Source organism: Perca fluviatilis, chromosome 16 (genome assembly GCF_010015445.1).
Source record: "Perca fluviatilis chromosome 16, GENO_Pfluv_1.0, whole genome shotgun sequence".
Classification (NCBI taxonomy): Eukaryota; Metazoa; Chordata; class Actinopteri; order Perciformes; family Percidae; genus Perca; species Perca fluviatilis.
The window spans coordinates 23,289,243-23,312,527 of NC_053127.1; the positions used below are offsets into that span (position 1 = coordinate 23,289,243).

At 41.1% G+C, this 23,285-nt stretch overlaps 1 protein-coding gene across 1 annotated transcript; it reads right to left on the minus strand.

The window, feature by feature from the left end:
- Nucleotides 1-6,163: 6,163 nt before the first annotated feature.
- Nucleotides 6,164-23,065, minus strand: LOC120543864 (forkhead box protein O1-A-like). The gene is made up of 4 exons (XM_039777215.1): nucleotides 22,243-23,065; nucleotides 10,650-10,841; nucleotides 8,290-9,503; nucleotides 6,164-8,210 (listed from the first exon to the last, which is right to left on the minus strand). Exons 1-3 carry the CDS (start codon nucleotides 22,834-22,836, stop codon nucleotides 8,337-8,339), a joined length of 1,953 nt encoding a protein of 650 aa, XP_039633149.1. The 5' UTR covers nucleotides 22,837-23,065; the 3' UTR covers nucleotides 6,164-8,210; nucleotides 8,290-8,336.
- Between the last annotated feature and the right edge of the window lie 220 nt (nucleotides 23,066-23,285).

The following is a 23,285-nucleotide window of genomic DNA, read 5'->3' on the forward strand; positions in this document are numbered from 1 at the left end:
AGTGGCGTATGTATGACACGCCAATTCGTATGCCATTTTGGCGTGTTATCAAGACGCATACTCGCCTTTTAGCGCTTTTATCAACGGCGTTTGGCCTCCATTGACTTACCATTACCTTGCGATTGCGTGTGAATTTACGTCATAGCGAGTAGTATGAAAGGGCGAAAATCTGCAAAGGGAGGTTGGCCGGGGTGGTGGATAGGTCAAACACAGGACTTTCACCCAGGAGACCGGGGATCGTGTCCCGCGTGTCACGTTTCCTAAACTCAACTGTCGCTTTCTTCTTTTCCTAAACCCAACCCCGTTCTTCTTTTCCTAAACCCAACCTGCGTGTCAAGTTTCCTAAACCCAACCGTAGCTTTCTTCTTTTACTAAACTCAACCAGTTCTTCTTTTCCTAAACCTAACCTGTCCGCTTTATACGGCGCTCAAAATGCATACAGATAACATGCCACTTGGCTTTGAAAAGTGGCGTGTATGTTTACGTCCACTGTATACAACATAGACATACACACGGATAGCTCAAAATACGTACAGATAACACGCCACTTGGCTTAAGAAAGTGGGCGTGTATGTTTACGTGAAGTCATGATGTCATGTTGTAAAAAAGATGACTCATTTCCTCTGGTTTTAAAATTATACCCTAAATGTGTCATGATTCTTTTATTTACACTATTTTGCACCACAGACAACTACTTTAACCATTTGTTTACAACACAACCTGCAAGAAGCTCTATATGTATATGAGTGGTAAAAGAAAAACACAAGTAACAACTGAACTGAGACACAGGGGTTTCAATAAAGGCCACAGCAGTCAGTGTGGGTTAACTGCCATGAGTGGCTATTTATTAAGAACAAACTAAAACTCTTGAAGAAAGGAAGAAGCGGAGAGTCACCAGTCTCTACCTGTGAAAAAGATAACACAAACTGCACTTCAAAAATAAAAATGCCGCAGTGATAAAAATGTGCCACCACAACCCATGTCACTGTCAGCAGTGTCCTTTTCGAAACTGATAATCCAACAGGCCCTGATTAACCAGGTGTGCGAAGCTGAGAAAGTATGCAGGATTTTTACTTTTTCTTTCTCCACTCAACTGCTTCCTTCATTTTTTTTGTATAAGTGCAACAGCATGAGTGTCTTTGTGTGAAGCCGGTCCAAGAGTGCCTTTCTCCCCATTTGAATGATTAACTGGATCAAAACTACGAAGACATTTGTTGTTTGAAGCATACTGGGGCCTTAAGAGAACCCCAACTAATGGTTTCCATTTCTATTAACGGCAAATGTCTATATTTACACCTTCTGTTAAGGCCCCAACTGCAGGAACCCAGGTCACAGCTCATTCAATGCCAGTTAGTCAAGAAACTGTGGAGACTGAATGAGTCATAGGCGGAAGGGTTGATTGATAGTGATCAAAAGTCATGAAGAAACCAAAAAGCTTTTAATCTAGGGGCCTGCCTTGGGCTCATAACCTGGAAACTATTTGTAGACAATGTGTTAGAGGTACGGGAAGTTTTTTGTCAGTTAATATAAGGTGAATCAACAATAACTTGTTTCATTCATTTATTGCACTTCTGAGTAAATGCCGAGATGTAATATATGATAACAGCCACATGACTCCATTGTGTGCTTTTATTGCAGAAAGACACGCACACACACGCACACACACGCACACACACACACACACACACACACACACACACACACACACACACACACACACACACACACACACACACACACACACACACACACACACACACACACACACACACACATATATATTTACCAGCAATGGAAGTAAATGATGCTTGCCAAATTAAAGAATCAACACTGATCAAATCACTAGCCTTGAGCTGTATAAAACACTTATTGAGGCCTGGTGACTCATAACTGTCTCCCACATTGTAGGAAACATTTCAATTTTCTAAAGGCGGTTAAAGGAGAGCTGAATAATATATAAGATCTTCTTGATATGTTTCTTGTATATGATTAATAATTGACTTGGTTATCTATTGTTTTATCATTTCACAACCTAAAAATCCTGAATGAAAGCGACCTTAACTTGAAGCCCTTCCTGACCTGTGTGACCTGGCATGACCTCTGAGAATCTGGAAGAGAGCATGTGGGGTGCATGTGTGCTTAATGACGGCTGTCCATTCTGCACGAGCCTCATTCCTCACAGCCAACTCCACTGTTTAAAGGTCCTACATGCTGCTTTTTGGATGCTTTTATATAGGCCTTAGTGGTCCCCTAATACTGTATCTGAAGTCTCTTTCCTGAAATCCAGCCTTGGTGCAGAATTACAGCCACTAGAGCCAGTCCCACAATGAGCTTTCCTTAGGACATGCCATTTCTGTGTCTGTAGCTTTAAATGCTATTGATGAGGAGAGAGGTGGGGCAAGGTGGAGGGTGGGGGTGTGGCCTTGACCAGCTTGTGGCCACGGTTGTAGCTCTATTTCCTCATGGGCGGGCCAAATTCTCTGGGCAGCTGTGGGCAGCAGGCAAAGCAGAGAAAGGGGAGGTAACCTTGCTCCTTATGACCTCATAAGGAGCAAGACTCCAGATTGGCCCATCTGAGCTTTCATTTTCTCAAAGGTGGCGCAGGATACCAAGGGCTTGGTTTACACGTATCGGCATTTTTTTTTTTAGATTCTTTTTTGGGGCTTTTTCCCTTTATTATAGTGACAGTGGATAGACATGAAAGGGTGAGAGAGATGGGGGATGACATGCAGCAATGGCTACAGGTCGGCTTCAAACCCGGGCCGCTGCAAGACTCAGCCATCATGGGGCGAACGCTCTTACTGGGTGAGCTAGAGGCCGCCCCACCTATCGCCATTTCTAGCCACTGGGGGACCATAGGCATTCTAGGGGAACTCACATTAATGTTAAAAAACCACATAAAGTGAAATTTTCATGCCATGGGACCTTTAAGATACTCTGGAGTTTCATAATAACTTTAAAGTGCCCATATTATGAAAAAATCACTTTTTCTGGGATTTGGGGTGTTATTTTGTGTCTCGGGTGCTTCCACACACATACAAACTTGGGAAAAAAAACAACCATGCTGTTTTGAGTGAGATTCGGGTTTCTGAATGTCTTTTGCCTTCAGTCTCTGGGTGAGCTGTTCAAAATCTGCAGGGCTTTCTACGTCACTAGCCGAACGAGGTGGCTAACCGTAGCATGCTACCTCGTTCTCAATGGCAAAACACTGCTACAACACACACAAGTTCACCATAATCTACAAAATAACTACTTACATGTCCCTGTTCTGCAGGTATTCCACGCAAAGTTGGAGGTGTGCCTTCGTTTAGAAGAAGTCTCCCAGCTAATCCTGCCTTGTAACTGACCGAAGTTGGAGAAACAGCCTTTCTTTTACTGTATGGAAACAGCTAGCTAGCTGATATATGATCCTTACCTAGCTACTGCCATAGACAGTATATAATTGACCAACAGACCCCGTTGCTCTGTACGAAGAACAGTGAAGGCTATTAGAAGCACTTTTCCGGTGATGGCCAGCTTTACTGCGCAGCCTCCAACTGAGAGAATGTGACGTGAGCAACGTGTCTGAAAGTTGGAAGTCTTCTGGTAGCTGCGCCAAGAGAAATCTCAATTCCCAATCTTACAGAGACGGATGTAATGCGTTATATGTAAGGAGATAACATGGGCACAGGCTAATTATTGCTAACGAAAATGCTAGTTAACATTAGTAATTCATCCTAAACAGCTCATGTAAGCCAAACTGCCTGCAAGCTTATCCTGTACTATACGGTAATTTCTCTACTGTGTGACACAATCGTTAGCCTATTTTTACAAAAACGTCTGCTACGGAGCCATAACGTGAGGTACAAGGTAATGGAGCCTTTTATACATTGTTGTGTTTCTTTAGAAATAAACAACGGACAAATAGAGTCTTTAAACGCTTCAGATGTAAAGTTATTCGCAGTCAAGTGACGTAAAAAAAAAATGGCGGTCAGCGGAATGCTAACAGGAGGTGATGGCCAGGTAGCAACAAAATGGATATGATGGCTCGAGTTCTGAAGCGAAGCTTACCCCCTTGGCTACTGCGCATGTGCGAGTGCCAACAAAGATGATACAGAAGTAAGATGTCTCACTCTGTAGCTAAAGCAGAGACCTGAACACAGGGTAAAAAGAGGAAGTTCAGCAATGTGCAGTACAACAAAAAGATGGTGTTTTTTGAAAATTAAGCCATGTAAACCTATTCTGGTACTTCCTCAAAATACAATTATGAACCTGAAAATGTCAGGTTGTTTTTAAAAGATACAGCCAACCCCACTAAACAATGCAGTAAAGATCTTTCAAAACACTCTGAAGCTGATGCCTGTGGACAGCAACATGACCTAATAGGTAATTTAAATGTGGTAGCAGCACGGCTATTATAATGAAAGTGAAAACATTAAAGCTTAAGTCTCTGGTCTGAATGCCATAAATCGTTCTGAATTTTGCGTGGAATCGGATCTGGGGACAAGCATGAAGAATTTTGTCGCTGATGGTCTCGTTTGCTTATGTAGGTCATGTAGAGGTATCTGTATTACATTCATAACTCCTTGTAGTTGCTTTAATAAGCATTGACCACAGGCGTAGATCAGGGCTGGACAGGGATAAAAAAATCTGCCCTGGACTTTTGAGACCCAGACCAGCCTACCAAAATCGGCCATACATCAACCATCCTTGCACTCCCCTTCAACACATATACATAAGAGGAGGGGTCAACATTGGTAGAATGGTAGATTTGCTTGACTCACAAGCAAAAAAAAAGTAACATTCACTAGCCATATGGATGGTGGACAAAATGTTAATTTTGAACCCTGCGTACTGAGTGGTAAGTAAGAGAGTAGGATAATGTACTCACTGATTCAAAAAGGCTGCCTGGCTCCTGATGGCAAGATGGCTAAAGATTGAGGGTGGAGCATGGCTGTCATCAAGATGTCTTGTATAGCAAAAAAGTGACAAGTCCGTAAGTTAAACTAAAGCTGCATTTTGTACACAGTATGCAGCTTATGTTAGTGGAATGTGGATAAATCAGAAAGTTAAAGTACTATGTTTGCAAGCCATTATTATTATCTAACAGCTAACTTGTCCTCTCTGGTAGACAAAGGGTGCTAAAATAATCATTTGACATGCTTAAATCTCATATGAAAGACACACAAGTGGGACAATGATGTGATCTCTCTTCTCTTTATGGGCCAATCAAAAAGAAAAGAAAAAGTTTTCGACTGGAGTGCAGCAGCAGCTCATTCAGCCCACACAAATAGACCGGCCCACCAGCAAATCTTCCGGTACTCCCGATGGCCAATCCATGCTTAGGCATAGTCAGAGCTGAGGAAAAAGCATCTTAAAATGTTCCAGAAATCCAAAGGAACTCTGAAAATAATGTTTGAACAGCCATCAAACTAATATATTAGTCAGCAACTGAAAAACATTCCAACTTAAAATAAATACAGAAAATGTTATCAGATGCCACTGATGTGCTGCATAACATTAGTTTCCATTATATTGCCTTAAACACTATGATAAAGCCACAGTTAACATTTTGATTTTCTTTCTTTAATTGCAAGTGCACATGGTGATGTATGCAATGAATGGGTTACATTGATAACTGCATTCTTTCAAAAATACCTGGATGTGGATATCAAAAGTAAAATTAAGCAGCATTCCATTTTTCCTGAAAAAAAATGCGTGCACATAAATTGGTTTCATAATTTGTTTAATTTCAAAGATTACATATAAAAATGCATTATACGCTCTTTTAAAAAATAACAAATAACAGACTTAAATGTTAACATCTCATTTGTTCAAGGCAGCAATTTGACTCTTTATTAAAATGATCACATCACACATTTATTTTTGATAAGCTTTCATAATTAGATGCTTTACTCCAAGATATAATTAAATTCTGTTCATTGAATTCCTTTTCTTGAGTTTTGTCTGAACAGATGAATTCATGCTTCTTTTTTAAAAACATGTTTAATTTAAAATTACTTACTGTGCCATAACACAATATTTACTAGAAACTAATGGCTATAATCCCCAAGCAAAAGAAAACATTACAAATACAAAGGCAGACGGTGCATCACTTTGAACAGGTCCAATCAGCATTAATCAAATCCAAAACAAGAAGAAAAACAAAAAAATATGTACAAAATTACGTGTCAAAAATATTTAATACATTACTCACTGAGGAAAATGGCAGGAAAAATCCCTTCAACACTTCAGAGGTAAAACTATTTTGAGGTATGAGTGTTCATATATTTATTGATATGATTTGGACTGAAATATGTAAACAATCATTTCTAACACAATTATACAGACAGTATAATACTTCAGTATAATCCTAATTTAAACCCTTCATATACAAAAATGTACTACTAAATAATATGTACAGCATTATATATCCGTGAGATAATGTAGGCACAGTGAATTGGCACACTTTCTTTGAAATGTGTTTGGTAGAGTAGGCAACTCTTTGGTGCATAAAAAACTGTAGCTGCTGGGAGGTAAATAGCAAGTGAATCCTTTGCTGCGTCAGCTAAACTTTGAAGCCCATAATCCATTTCCAGTCAGTTCAGGGAACACACACACACACACACACACACACACACACACACACACAAAACTTGACCACCAAGTTTTTTTCAGTTTATCCTAATGTGGTTTTGAAATGTTTTTTATAACTTCAAGAGTGATAGAGAGGTTCATGTACTCTAGAGATGTGAGGTTTTTCCCTGACAGCAACATTGAGTCCAAAAAGGCAAAATAAGATGTTGAAAAGCATTATTCTCGATAGGTGTTCCCAAACACCAGCACTAAACAACTCTTAATTATTAATAAAATACCATTAACATAACAAGGAGCATTCACAAAGTGCACTTCTCTACATTAATTGATATCAATATGGACTTTCAGTGAACTGTTTTTAGAAGGTGACATATCTAATGTATCTTTAATTTCCTTATTCAATATTAGTTTGATTTAACAAAAAACAGCATAACAATATAATGTAACTCAAATAAAGTATATACACTGTACACAGCATAGGCACGCATATTGTTTTTTTTTACAAGCATACAAAGTACAAAGCATAATCCAAAAGCTACACTTAAAATAAAAACATAAATAAATAACTTCATACAGTATATGAATAATTAATTCATTTCAGTCAGAGGTGCAGCTTGTCTCACAGTCTCCAATGACATCTAATAGTGAGAAGAAATGACTGATATTCGATTTGACAATGTGTGTTTGCCAATCAGATATTTTTTATTTGTCCAGAGGTCTATTCCTGAAAATATCCTGTTCTTATCATACATTTTCTCTGGGTCCTTTACATTTTAAAGACGTGTATACACTGTACATATTACAGTGGGTGAACCGAGCTGATACATGTATCACTATGCAGATGATACATGCATCACTATGCAGATGATGCACTGGTTTATCTAGCATTTAAAACAAATGATCTCACTAGGTTAACCCTTGTGTAATTGTTTGCCATTAAGGGCTGGATGCTGAAAGATCTTCCCAAATGTAACCCTTAAAAACTGAAATTCTTGTCACTGACCATATAGAACATCACATTTAGCAGGTGTTTGGTCTACTAGAATGTCATATCAAGTCCTCCTTTAAAGATTTGGGTGCCATTTTCAAATCATACTTGACATTTTAAGCACTGGACCAAAAACCACTGGTTAATGGGTTAATTCAGACTGTGGAAATATTTATGCATACTGTTATCTCGCTGAATATATGATGCTGTGTTGGCCCCAAATGACTCCAAAACTGTCTCCTTTCACTGGTTGGTAGCATGTAAACAACTGATTTTAAAACATCTTCCATCACCTACAGAGCAACATGTGGTTGCATGTGGTAAAGGCTAGTCTGTTAATGCTGGCTTGTTTCTCATTAACTTTCTCTGCAGAGTTCTTAAAATGTTCAATACAGTTATTAATGAAACAGTTTGGGCTGTTGTGTATTATTTCAGTATCTGGATCTGAATGATAAACTTACTTTGTTTACTCTATTAAATATAAAGTAATAACATGCATTGTTATACATGGAGCTGCAACTCAAGACATGCACATTTTTGAAAATAACTTTTTGTCAGATGCTCTGTGGAGAGTGATGATGGTAGCTTCTGTGGATTTACTTGTTTTTGCAGCCTCTGAAAGAAGGTGATCAGTGGTGTGACGCTCCTGTGAGGGAGAATGGAAAATGTTCAGGGACGTTGAAACAAGACATTATATCTGTTATAGTTTTAATAACTGTACTTACTGCCAGACTACTTGTCAGTCTCACGTATTTGTGATCCACCATGCATCCTAGCCTGACACCCAGCTATGTGTGGTGGGCTTCACCCTCTGGGGAAATCCATGAGGCCCAGCTGCGGGGTCAAAGTTAAAGTCCAGGGCCCCGCCATCCATGAGGGTTTCATGGAGGACAGTCTCCATGTCACATTCAAACCTCTCAATGGACATGTTATCCAGGTCACTGGGCAGCCGCTCCTGATGATGGCTGTGTGGGTGAACCGAGCTGAGTTCTCTGTAGCCGTTGTTGCTGCCATAGCTTGCAGAAACAGCATTATTGTGTGCCGGGTGTCCACGGGGCAGCTGCATGCATGTCCTCAGGCTGGTCATTCGAGGGGCCCCTGAAAGACTAGTCAGACTAGTCAGGGGGATCATGTTACAGCTATTGAAATCGTGTGAGGTTGAAGGACCCTGTCTATGTATAGCATGCAGATTTACATGAGGATCTGGGAGACTTGGAGGAGGATTTATCATTTTTACTCCATCATGACCCCCTCTGTGGCTCCGGTGGCTGTAAGTGGGCATGAGGCAACCTCCCCTCCCAACCTGAGATGCCTGTGTATCTCTGCTGGCCTCTGCATCTGAGGTCAGCAGCTCTTTGAGGAGGCCAGCAGGGCAGATATACTGGTTCTCATATGCCCTGAAGCCTGGCTTGGTCTCTGGAAGTGTCTGCATGGGGGCAGGGGACAGGGAGTTCATCCTCACCTGGCTGTACATGCACTTACGGTAGTCCTTCTGTGGGTGCGGGGTCAAGCCAGCAGAGCTGTAGGGACTACTCTGAAGCATGGCAGTATTTGATGAATGTGAGGAGTCAGAACCCAGCTGCGTTGTTTTAGGAGACAGCAGGTTCAGGTTATCCAGCAGACTCTCCATGACGTTCTCTGAGCCATGTTGGCCCATCGATCCAGCTACCTCGGACAGGCTGGGCAGGGTGGAGGTTATCTTGGTCCCCGCCACTCCAGGGTATATCATATGGCCATCAGACTCTCCCAGGTCATCCTGTTCAGAAGGGAAAGGTGAATGGCAACCACTCAGGGTGCTAGCGTCAGAGCTGGTGCGCGTCCTAAAGGAGCTCCAAGCTTCAAAGTCCTCGTTACTGTGGGAGTTTGGGCTTCCCAGCCAGTTAGAGTACTGGGAGCCAGGGCTGCCTGCTCCTCCCTCGACCTCTTCCTGTAGAGCCATCTAAGGATAGAAAAACATTAAAAGCTCACACATACTGCCATAACAAAGACCAATGTATTGTATAAACTTACATCAAAATTATAGGAATGGTTGACAATTTGGGGAATATGCTGATTAGCTCACTTGCAGAGAGTTAGATGAGAATCTCGACACCACACTCATATCTAAAGCTACCACCAGCAACTGGTTAGCTTAGCCTAGCATTACACTGGTAATGGGGAAACAGCTAGCCTGGCTCTGTCCAAAGGTGACAAAATTCCACGGATGTATAGTAATACACATATAATAAAAACTAGATACCGGATCCCAAAATGGCGCTTATTTAGTTAATTGGAGTTGCTCGCCTAGCGCATACGGCAAAAAAAAGTTTCTAAGCTTCTGGGGTTACTTCCTGAATATGCACAGTAGTGTTATTCCCGCTAGCCCCGCCCATGAGTTCCCGCTCGGCCCATAGACTTTACACTGTAGAGACGTCACAGGTTTTTCTTGGCTCGAGGGAAGGTTTTCAAATATTAAAGGTCCATGGATTGAAAATTCAGAATAGAAAGAATCATAATCAACCTTGTTTGCAGTTTGAGGTGTCCTGGCCTGAGTTTGACGTTTCTTTTACAATAGTGGCCTATGGGGAAAATCCTTTTTGGGCCGCAGGGGAATTTTTTGTTGCAATACCGCGAGTGGCCACTGCACAAAATTGGATGCAAGGCTGCAAAAAATCTGCAGTGACTTCCTGGAGTCTTGTCATCACTGTGAGGTTACTAGGCGACCAGCAGAGACTCCAGGACGTCACTGCATCCAGCTAAGATTCCCGCACATGAACTCCTGTAAAACTACACATTATCGTTATACACAAACAAGATATAACAAGTTAATGAGTCACCTTCATAGGTACAGGCAGATTTCATTACCTTCGGACAGAGCCAGGCTGAATGTTTCCAGTTTTTATGCTAAGCTAAGCTTACAGGCTACTGGCTTTAGCTTCATATTTATCAGACATATATGACAATGGGCCCGATCTCCTTAACGCTCAGCAAGAGAGCAAATAAAAATGGTTCCTTCAACCTAGATTTAGCACAACTGTGAGAAAAATATATGGCCAAACTATACACAGATGGATTTTATGAATAGAGTAATTAAAGGAGACTGTACCTTTTTCTTTGTGGCCCTTCCTCTGCTCTTGGCAAACTTACTGTTGTTGTCCATGGAGGCAGCTCTGCGTCGAGGTGACTTTCCGCTCTTTCCCCCCTCTGGGTTTAGCATCCACCAGGAGCTTTTTCCTGTTCCCTCGTTTTGTATGCGCACGAAGCGACTGTGCAGGGACAGGTTGTGTCTGATGGAGTTCTGGAAAAAATGAATCATTTGAAAGTTATCTGTGGACTCAGAGTCATGTGGAGGCTAAAATGCAGCTATAGAGAAAATAAAATAACTCTACAACAGGATTTGTTTTCCAAAGATTATTTCTTTTTTTTGATAATGGGCAAAATGTTGGTCAATATTTTCCTCATGAAATATTTAGTGCATCTATAAAGTGCTGTTTAAATTCTGACCCTCTGGTGCAAAAATAAGCAACTGTGAGTTATCTCTGGTGGCTTTTCAGTAGGAATTAAATGACAAACTAAATGCACAACAACATAACTGAGCAAATTATTTCTCCAAACCTACAATGGAAGACAAGTTAATAAAAAGTACAAACAGTATACTAGTGCCACAATCAGCTAAGCTTCGTTTGTTTAAAGTCAGCGTTTTAGTGCATTCTGACTATTTAGCCTAATTAAATCACATATCTGGCTAAGGACATCAAACTATACTGATGCTATTTTCATGACATGTATGAGTCACATGCATGATTGGCAGACTAAGCCTCTTCTTGTAGGTTTAATTTATATATTTATTTCACATTAAAGCAGTTAAACGTTTCATTGCATGTTGTTAAGCCTTTATCATACTTTAACTGCTTGTAGTTGAAGCTATGCATTGAACACTTGCTGCTTTGAAACGTCCTTTGTTAGAGTTTATTAGGGTGGTCTTTCTCACGGTATGCCATAATCATATGTTTCCTGTGATTTACACCATGTTTGATCTGCACAGCCCGATCCCACCCTTCCACCACCAGCGAAACTTTTACTGAAAGAGCAGATTCAAAAAAATTCGTATTACTTTGGGTTTAACCAACTTGCTCACTTTTTTTGTATGTGGTCACACTTGTCCTTGTACTAACATGTATACACCTAAAGCCTCATTCAGTCCATTTTCTTTAATGCTATGTTATGAACTCTAAAAATGACGCAGAGGCGCCTACTGCGGTAGTTCTCTCAGGAAGAAAAACAACGATGGTTGGGGAACAGAGAGAGCATCCATCTGACAGGACACAGATTTACTGTTTAGCCTGGTCTCTCTGGACAAAAATGTACCCTATGTCTTGAGTTGGGGCATTCAGTGAATATTAATAATCAGAATGTGACTCAAATTCTAGTATATTATTATGATTTATTTCATATTGAGGATGGCTTCATAATGTGATAAAATAAATAAATTTTCAATAATTTGATGTAGCTGCAAAACCAAGACTAAGATCAGAATGACAATTGCAGAAAAAGAAGAAGCTTAAGAATGTTGTGAGTATTGTTTTGGATGACTGAACCACCGCAAATTCAACTTCAAACTATACATCTACAATGGGAGGTTACAGAGTTCGAAGTAAGGATGGGGGGGGGAGGGGGCACAGAGTGCAACGTTTTTGCCGGCAGAGCTAGGGTCAATGAGTTCACTGTGTGCTGAACACGAGCTCCTCAGCCGGCACTGACAGAGACATGCAAACAGGTTGGATGGAGGAGGAGGAGGAGGAGGAGAAGCATCATATGTGAAGTGCTGCTGGGTCAGACTGTCTGCTTTCTGACTCAACCCCCCGCCCCCCCCTCACCCCTCCTGAACTGGACTCCTCCCTTCTCTTGTAAAGAATTTTAAATAAGGCTTCCTGTGTCGCAGGACATCCTGCACATGCATGCTGGAGAGATGTAAGGTACAAACGCTCACTGCATGGCCTCAAAATGCAATGCTCAATCTGACTCGTGTTCATTTGATTCATGACCTTTTCTTCCTTTTACACGATTTCAATCTGTAACCAAAGACAGGAAATGAGTCATTAGTGGAGGACGTGAGATCTGAGCAGTGTGATGCACCGTCTGTGAACCAACTTATATTCCACTAACCAAATGACATGTCTTGCTCACACACGGCTGAGATCACTAGTGATATGCAAATGTCTGCAGCCTGTGATTAGTGCCCACAATAGAGTATGGACTGCATGACTGGTCCCTGGGAAGGGGAATTCTCTACTCTGTCGGGGATAATCCTTGTCTGAGACAGACCTCACCTCAGCCCAAAGAGAACAAAAGACATCCCCTGCCTCACTAAGTCAGCAGAAGCCCCATTCACACGTTATGTCTCTGAAAGCCCAACCCAAGGTGGCCTATTGGTTTTATTGTTGCTAAACTTCTTTATAAAACATTTAGTTACGGCCCTGATTTTTTAACCCCCTTTGAAGTAGTAAAATGTGCACCTGTAGCTGCATGGCAGCTCATTTGAATATGAGGCTTTAAGAAATCTATGTGCTCTTCATTGACCTTTCATGGCAGCAAAGGAAGTTCCCAGGCACAGATTATGGAGGCCTGTAATGGCGTTTTTCCATTACATGGTACCAGCTCTACTCGCCTCGACTCTACTCGCCCTTTTTGGTTTTCCATTACGAAAAAAGTCCCTGGTACCTGCTAACAGGTACTTTTTTTAGTATCACCTCAGTCGAGGTTCTAAGCGTGCTGAGGCGATACCAAAAGGTGATGTGAAAACCTGCAGACTACTGATTGGTCAGAGAGAATCATCACTAGTCACTAGGTCATCATGATAGCGACAGACGTAGTTAACAAACCCGCCGTTTTTAAATAGTTTAGCCAGCTGTGTTTTTTTTGCTGCCTCCAGCTCCTTTTGAAACAAAATTTGTCTTCTGGCTGTGGCAACAACAACACACCTTCAACGTCGCGTTAGGTCACAGTAGTTTCCTGCGGCGGCGCTATGATGACCAGCCTGTACTAAATCTGCAATGGAAAAAGGAGGACGGGGAACCGCGGCCGAATCGAGTCGAGCCAAGAAGGTACCATGTAATGGAAAAACGCCATAAGTGACATAAATGTCTAAGAGAGAAGATCTATTGGGTAATTATGGAAGTGATCCAACACAAGCCTGTTCAAGTGTTAAGATGCATTACATACTATAGATCTCATTACAAAATATTGTAATAAAATGCTGATTTGCCATTTGCTGCTCTTGACTTGAGCACAAAATATCTTGCATTGTGTTTGTGGGTCGGGTGGGGTCAGGCTAATTGATTTTTGTGTGCTTAAAATATATTTTCAAAATCAATTTGTAGCTACCAAAAATCTCTTGTTTTTAGCCTTTGATTAATCATATGTGCTATGAAAATATATAATATAATATATTAGTTCATACAAAGCTCTGTGAAGGAATATTTCTTGCTGCACCTGACACAAACTGGCTCTACACTGAAGAATATTTGGGTTTTAACATCACACTGGTCCTATAGGTCAGCTGGTGCAGGGATGCCTGACATGGGAAAAGTCTATTTGCAACCGCCTCACACATTGTCGTAGCAGCAGTGGGCAAACTCTTTTCTAGACATAGTTATATTGGAGAGATCTGTGGCTCGGGTACATGGAGCTAGTCGGAAAACTCTACATGCATAGGATGAAGCTTACACCTTGGTTAAAGAAAGAGTGCAGCATAAATGTATTTGACACATTCTTTTCTGTATGCTTGTATTGTTTCCTTTTTATTTCTTGGGGAGGTCGAGAAATAAGGGACAGGGGTCGGTAAGGGGGTCGCCATGGGATGAGGGAGGTTGGGGATGTTTATTCTGTATTTGTGAGGTATAAGGTTTTGTGATGTTTTTAAGTCTAAACCTGTACTATTATTGAAAGTGTACCTGTTTATTATCAATAAAAAATGTATCTAAAAAAAGAAAGAATGGTCTATTTGCTTCTGACAATTTTTTCCCTAGTTTGTGCTTAGAAATACAGCTATCTGTAAATACAGTGCAGCAGAAAGCAGTTGCCCCTCTAGTCCACCTGCTGCTACCCAGCTCAGCTACATCGTATCACTCAGAAGAACTGTGCAGATTATGGAGAATCATCCACCATCTTACAACTCCTCCAATGTACCCAATGATCTCTAAATCAACAGTGATCAATATCATCAAAACAAACGGCTGCAGCATGAAGCGACTCCTCCTACTGGACTTCAAAACATTTGAATTGACACAGCTGCTGTTGCTTGTGTAGTGAAGCATGAGGTTTGCAGTAACGGTCGCAGGATAAGTAAACAAACCAGGCCCAGTTGCAGGGACAGGTGCAGCCACAGTGAAAGTGGCCTCACTTGCCACTGGTCCAAACGTTTTACATGCAGCGCCAGACACGACCACAGACAGGACAGAGGATCCCCCCAGGAGACCGAATGCTGGAGGCCAGCTGCTTCTCAAGTCACTAACTCGGTTTTATATCAATGATGAAGCCTGATGTTGAGTTAGTGATGAAAAAAAAAATTGGAGGGAAAAAGAGAATCACTTTAAATTTGCATCTACTAGGCCTACATGCAGTGGCCCTAACGCAGCTACAGTTATCACCAAAACATTGAGGTGAGACTATATGTAACTCTGAAATAATAATACAATAAAACACACCCTTCTGTACACTCAGAGGTTTTGCCGCTACATTCTTCCAGGAAGTGCGCCAAGCTTTAAAGCAAATTTGACATATTGCACCATGACCTCGAGCCAAACACCCCCCCAGAAGCTTTTTTCACCTGGGTCTAACATTGGGAGAGTTAGCGTAGAGTAGCGTTATCAGCTGACTAGCTTAGCGCAGGGGCTAATGGACCCACGTTTGTATCTCGTAAATGACCCCACTAATAATGCCCGAAATGATACCAAAGGTCTACACTAGTACAAATAGGTTATGTACTCATAAAACGATGGATTGGAAAGTTTGTAAGTACACCAGTTTATGAACACTTGCCTACTCTCTTCTGCTCTCTGTTGCTGCTGCTGCTACCTGCAGTTAGACGAGTGCTTAGGGCGCTGCCTACATTACAAAATTACGAAAAAGAGATACAACAAAAATATGTATTAATTTAATGATTAAATAAGGTAATGTCTCCAAACTTACCTCAATTATTACTTGTCTCCTGCTAGTTATACTACAGCACTTACTTAAAAAAAAAAAGTTAAATTAAAAAATATTTTTGTTGCATCTCTTTTCGGTGTTGTAATTTGTAGACGTCCCTAAGCACTCGTCTTACAGCAGCAACAACAACAACAACAGCAGAGAGCAGAAGCCAGCAGGCAAGTGTTATTTACATAACCTTCTGGTGTACTTACAAACTTTCCAATCCATTGTTTTATGAATGCATAACCTATATGTACTAGTGTAGATGTTTGGTATCATTTTGGGCATTATTAGTGGGGTCATTTACGAGATACAAACGTGGGTCCATTAGCCCCTGCGCTAAGCTATTCAGCTGATAACGCTACTCTACGCTGACGCTCCCAATGTTAGACCCAGGTGAAAAAGATAGGGGTGTTTGGCTGAGGTCATGGTGCAAAGGACCCTAGGGTGAAATTACTCCAAACCATCACTTTAATAAGTAAAAGAGGAAACACGTGGAACAATTGTCCATAATCAAAATCACATTAACAGTGAAATAAGGAAGTATGCTAATCTCGTTGGCTGCCACTGACTACAAAGAGGTCAGCTGGGGTATACTTCTTGACCAGTTTGTTGGCCGTCGAGACTTCTGCTAACTGACTGTGTAGCTCACAATGTCAAATGTCAAATCACTCTTATTATTTAAAATTGGTCATTAACTGGTCGAAATCATTAATTTTGTAAAATTATGAAACAATATGTTGATATCATTACAATACAATTCTGCTGAAAGATACTTTTTGTCAAATTAAAATGCAAGAGAATGCAAATAAGGTATTTTATTTAGCAACAGCTTTGTTGCTGCCAGATATAAAAAGGGGAAAAAAATCATCTTATTTGTAAAGAAAAAAGGCAAATAACTGGTTAATCTTGTGAGACGAGAGTTGACACTCCTTGGCCTATAATATGATGGCTCCTTTTTGGTGCAACAATACAATAGCAGATGGCTGACAATAAATCAGAGCTGTTATCTTTAATAACTGCTGTCATATTACTACTGCCACAACACAGCAGTCAGATATGTGGTGTAAATAAGAGAATACGAGAGCACAGCACTTTAGAGATTACAGTAAAAGGACAAGCCACTTCCTGTCCGTGTCTTCCTGTGCACCCCTCCCCCCTTTCTCCTCTGACCCAGGAAGATGAAAATGAATGTGAGTTTTCTGTTTTCTGAAGAAGAAGAAGAAGAAGAAGAAGAAGAAGAAGAAGAAGAAGTAGTGTGGGGACCATATCGCCTCCTCGTGGCTCCAAGCACAATTCAAGCTACTTCATTAACACTGAGCATCAAACTGAGTGACCTACTTCTGCAATGGCTTCAAAGTGGGACTATGAAAAAGAATAGGGAGCTTTGTGTTCAGAGTTCAGCTTTAGATAAACAAGAAGGGGTCAAATGAGAATGGTAGACACAGTTAAACATCCTCACGGGATGGACTATTGATTAAAAAAAACATAATATCATACTTAAATCCTACTTAATATTCAGAAATACTAAGCTGATTAGAAACTTGATCTCTAATCTTTCTCAGCCTAATCCTGAGAGTGACACACATTTTTGCACACTTTACAGGGTAAAGGCCAACTGTTTTTTTTTTGGACAGGATTGGACACTAATCTCAATTACTTCTGATCATGTTTCTCTTTCTACACACCATATTTCTTTGCCTCCCTTTGCATCCATGTCCTTTTGTATTCTGCATAATGGATAAAGGCCAGGTTCTTTTTGTGAACATAAGGGGGGGGTGTATTATCTTGCACAGGACTGGAGGACAATGCAGAAACCCACATGCCAAAGATTCCACAGACGCACACATGTGTAGACAGCAGACTGTACACAGGCTTCAGCCCACAGTCAGTCAGTCAGCTGACTGCTCCCCTCCTTCCCTCAAGCCACGGTCGCTCCTCTTTGAAAGCCCCTGCCCCAAGCCTCTCTTTCTTCATGGGGTTACGTGAAGCTTTCAGTGGGCCGCTTAAGTTAAAGGAAGGCCTCCCTTTTAACCTTGTGATCCCAAGACAAATAGCTGGCAGTTATTCAGGTTTTGTTTTGCCTCTTTTAGTAGCCTCTTGTCAGGCATGTGTCCTCAAACCGAGTTCATAAACCAACACCTGATTCATTTCAAAATTGACACTTAAACTCTAGAATTTGCTTTCTCTGGTTTTATAGACTATGAATAGTCTACAGCCACGTTAGCAGCTCTGTACTTAAAGTCACATTGGTGCTTTGAGCTAGATGCCAATGTCAGCATGTTAACATGCTCACAATGACAATTCAAACTTGCATACAGTATAGTAACTTTACATTGGTCATGAAATTACTTGAGACACTTCAGTTGGATCAAAGTCAGTGTAGGTGTAATTGAAGCCATTGTGGGACAAATGTTGAAACATGTCACCATTGTCTACAATCATACATCTTTCTTGCACTTCATCAGCTGTAATTTGATCTGGGGGATGTTTAATTCATGTTAAATGGTATTTTCCACTAACTCAGCTCATCCTGAACAAATACAAACAGACCAGACAGCACAATCGCTACTGATTTGAAGTGGAGGGGCCCTATTGACACCCGTGTTAAATCATGGAGTAAGATATACAACTTCACAGACCACCTTCAAATGTGGTCTGAGTGATCGGATTTCAATGCATCCTCAATACGTCCTTGGTGTATTTCCACCTGTACTTAGAGTTATCCCCTTCTGATCAGATCACTCAGATTGGATTTTAATACCAGGTCAAAATGGGGCCAGTGATTGCACACATTACTGCAGGCTCACACCAAAACTGTATATCTATTCATAAAGCAAACTACCTTATATCTATATATATAAATTATAAACCAATGGCTTTTACGCACTTCATACCTTCAAAAAGTTCAAGTAATTGTCGGTAAAATACATGTTTTAAAATGAACACCTCATAGCCTCTGTGCCAGTTAAACTCAGGGGTGCTACATCCTGTTCCATTATGTAAGGTCACAGTTCACTGAGAAAAACAGTGGCAGTACCAGTAAGATGGTAAAGTACCTTGCATGCGGCACACTGCCGCTCATAGAACCACCAATATCCCGAGGGAACCAGTCCACCCAGTTGGCAGGGGGCCCTCTCTTCCTCTGGTAAAGGCATCATGGTCACCACACCATTTTTAGAGGGAAAACTAAAAAATCTCCATGACAGGAGGGAAACAGGAAGCTCTAGCTGCAGCATCGTCGCCCTCGCCCAGCCCTCCACCCACCTTCAGTTTTCTAGGTGGAGCTGTATAATCACTGAGGTTCAAACTCAACGCCCTCCACCCACCATGAGGTCTCTGGCTTATCTCTATCTGTCATTACAATCAGGGACGTTCACGCATGTGGATTCTAAAGTCAATACATGGGGCAGGACATGACACAAAACATAATAACAAGCAGACTGATGATTTTCTTTTAGCATGTGGCAGGAACGCTGAAATGGAATAACATTACTTTACATAGAATTAGATGCACAAACATGATCCAAACATGGTCTCTCCTATTGGTTCCTCCTCTTTTTCCAGCCCTGACCCTGATGTTTTGCAGGGCGGGGATGTTAACACATGGCACTGTTTTCCATCTACTCTGCAGGAAATGCATCACAGTTCATTGTGGGGGGACTTTCGTGTTTTTTTAACAGGAAAGTGTAAAAATAACTATTAGCCGGTGGTTCCAAGGCCCAGCGAAGCATGCCAACATTTAGGAATGCAGAGGTTGAAGTGGAGATGTGTTGATTTAATATTAAAGATAAACAGGGTGGTTCTATTGTTCTTGTGGCATTTGCTGCATGCTTCATTGAAATGTACACAATGATAAGAGTGGCTACAAAAACTAGTTAGGATTGTAAGTAAAATGCTTACTTAATAACAAAGGATTTTTCGTTTCATGTATTTAAAAAAATGAAATCCAACATTAGAGACAGCAGCGAAGTAGAGAATTACGGCATGACGAGTCAGTCACTGGGAGGTTGGCTGAGGTTGGTTGAACTTCTGGTTACATGTCATTGATTGTTGTAGCTATTGTTAGTTCATAGACATTTATAAAAAACTGTGGATTCTAAAATCAATAAAAAAATAAATTAAGTAATATTGAACTAATAGAAAATCTAATATTTGAAAAAGATATTGAAACAGCTGCCCATTTCTTTACAGATCTTGGTGCTGAAAGAACAGCTGGCCTATGAAAAGTATAATTCTCTGAGCTCCACTTGGACAAACACCTTCAACAGAAGCCCTAAGTGGGGGCAGAGAAGGAAATGATAGGATAAAGAGCAGCAATCCCTTTCTCCAAGCTGTAGCATCCGCTGAGGAAACTCTAGAAGACAGGGACACAAAAGATATGAGCGCACAGCTCAGGAATGGAGGATGTTTGACGTTGTTCCCAGCATTCCCTTCTCCCAAGTTTCTTCCCCTCTGACACACTCCCCAACACTGATTGAACTGTTTGTGTCACCTCCTGTTATTGTCGGGGGAGCTCTGAACAGTTTGCTCCACGCTGCTTCCCTGGCCAAAAAACCTGACTGCATTCCCACCAACCAGTGCACCTAATGTATATGGAACAAACTGTAGTTGAAGAACTGCAGAAAGACTAAGAAAAGGAGGAAAGGGAGGTTTAGCAGAGCCATACATCATAATAGAAACTGTGATCAAGCTTTTCACAAGGGGGTGTGAAACAATGGAAACTATATTGGATTGAGGTTCACAAAGTTATTTCCTGACATAACTGCAAAATGAGGTCTCACGAGAATGCATGGGTTACAGGAAGGGCTGCGAAGCTGAAATATGAATTGGACTCAAATTCTGTGTGCAGCTTTTATGTAATTGGCATCTACTTTCCTTTCTCTGTCTGCTTTTATCCTCAGTTCATTTCTATCCGTCAAGGCTGAGTAACTTACTCACCCGGAGAGACAATATTAAGACCTGGATTAGCATGTTTGTACAGGCATTAGGCTACTGCTTTTCACTTGTGCTAAATATTTCCAATACATTTCCAGGCCAGAAAGCACAGCTTTGTATAATGCTGCATAGACCATGAGTCAGCATGTTTTGTGGTAACACTGGATAGATTGTTCCCACTAAGGTTTGCTGGGGAACAGGACAAGGTATATCTGAAATTTGTGTTGATCCATGCAGTGTTCCTGCACATTATTCCCCTGAGTCAAACAGGTGTATAATAAAGCTTAAGTTTACTGAACTGACTGCAGTGTTGTACGTCAGGATTGTACAGAGAGAAATATTCTCATGTATGGGATGTTTACAGTCGGACTTGCTGGTTGGTTCTCTGCTGCTTCAGAGCTGTATGTTTTCTCACTGACACAGAATAGAGGCGTGTGCTCACACTGACAGAGGAAACCACTTCAAAGGTTACTGTGATGCCAAAGTTCAGCAGCCTAAGTCAAACATAACTGCTGAAATATTTTGAAATCATGTTAATGGATCTGGCAAAAACTACATTTCATGTATGTATGTGCATATATGTGTGTGTGTGTGTATATATATATATATATATATATATATATATATATATATATATAGATCCTTTTTTCTGTAACCTCTGTCCGTGTGTTGTGTTTTTGTGTGTTGTATTGATATTTGTTTTGTTTTCTTTGTAATTAAAATATCAAATTAAATACAAAAATAAATTTAAAAAAACTACATTTAATACCCTTTTAAACACAAGGAAAACAATTTTACTCACATGAGAAAAAGTATTTTTTCCCTATTATTAATCATTTCTGATGAATGACCATAAATTCCACTGAATTCAACTCAATATTGGCCTTAAATTAAATAACAGGGATAATAACCAACATGCTAAAATGGCATCTGAAGATCTCAAAAGTCAATCGCTCAGTCATGTAATGTTAAACTGAGCCTATTGCAATGAGGGATGTCACACCAGCTATTTTGTTGTTGGTAGTTGATATAAAACTGTTGCTGTGACATCACTGGCATGGGTAGTAGGAACAACACAGGTCCTACTAAAAACATAATTCAGCAATCATTCATTTTAATATTTACACCTGTGATTTTCCTACTGTGACATGTCAAAATGTCTAGAAAAATGCCTCCCTATAGTCACTATAATACAACAGCATTCAGCAGAATAGGAGGGAGCCTGTTTTTTAACTGCTGTTGAGAGTGATTTATGTGACCTTTTGCTATTTTTTTAAGCAGGACTGCAGAGTAAATGAAGCTGCATGATCACTACAATAAAAAGTCTAAAATGTGCATCAGTGCAGTCAGACACTCATGGAGATTGCTTGCACATTAGGTAGGGCAGATCAGGGTTTTAACAGTATGTGCCTTTAATTGCACTGAATTACACTTATCTTGGTTTTGTGTTGGTTTTTTCATAGTTTTAGTTTGGCATTAAAGGAGTAAAAAGGTTACGTTTTAACCATCAAAACATCTCCGGTTCATCCTAAACAACTGGATGCTTACGTGCACGCGGACACTTAGCCTACCTTCCAGCCCGCAGAGCTGTTACTGTCTCCTTTATCCTTGAAGTAAGGCACATTCTTGACCATCCAGTCATAAATCTGAGACAGTGTCAGTCTCTTCTCAGGTGAGCTGTCTATCGCCTTGGTGATCAGATCAGCGTACGACATGTTCCCCCAGGCGTTACGACGGGACGAGCTGCTCTTCCTCTGGCCGGAGCTGCCCAGGGTTGCGACACCAGTAAGAGGCACCTGTTGCTGAGGCGGCAGCTGCGGACCCGGGAGCTGCTGCTGCTGCTGAAGAGGATGATGATGGTGGTGGTGGAGATGGCGGCGTGGTTGCACACAGTTTCCCTCCACACACTGAAAATCATTGCAGGGCACAGGCGGTTTCTGCTCTGCATATTCTTCATAGTCCTCCTCCAACAAGCCGAGGTTACTGATGAACTCGCTGTTTCCTCCCGGCTCCTGCTGCACCGATGGTAGCGGGGAGGATGTGTTGGAGCTGGCCGGGTCGTTGATCTCCGGCCGGGGCAGCGGCCAGGTACAGGACCGCGGGCGGGAGAGAGGCTCAAATTCCGGGTCTATTTCGACCGGCTGTGGTGGCGGTACCTCAGCCATGTCTGAGTCAAACTTGCTCTCACACAGACTCACATGCAAAATAAATATTAAATCATGAAACAAAAATCAACAGGTAAAACAAATTCCAGTTCTAAGTCAGACAAGATAAATTAGGTTTGTAATGTAAAAGTCAAAGAAATGCTCGTTCAAGCTTCACTGAAGTTCACACCATCCTGCACAGACTAGGTGCAACCCTCAAGTCTGCCGCTCTATCAGTAATGACAATAGAGGTAATGGCAGTCGCTCAAAGTCTGATGCTGCCTTCAAGGCCCACTCACAGGCTCCGTCTTCTGGGTAAGGGTTATACAACTTGACGGTGCATTCAATTGCTCTTTGGTTGGAAAACATGGCAGAATGCTTAAATCAAATGTGCATTCTACTATGTGTAATGAATTTCTTTAGAATTTGAAGTTGAGCTTAGATAATTAATTAGGCAATCATTATAAGCA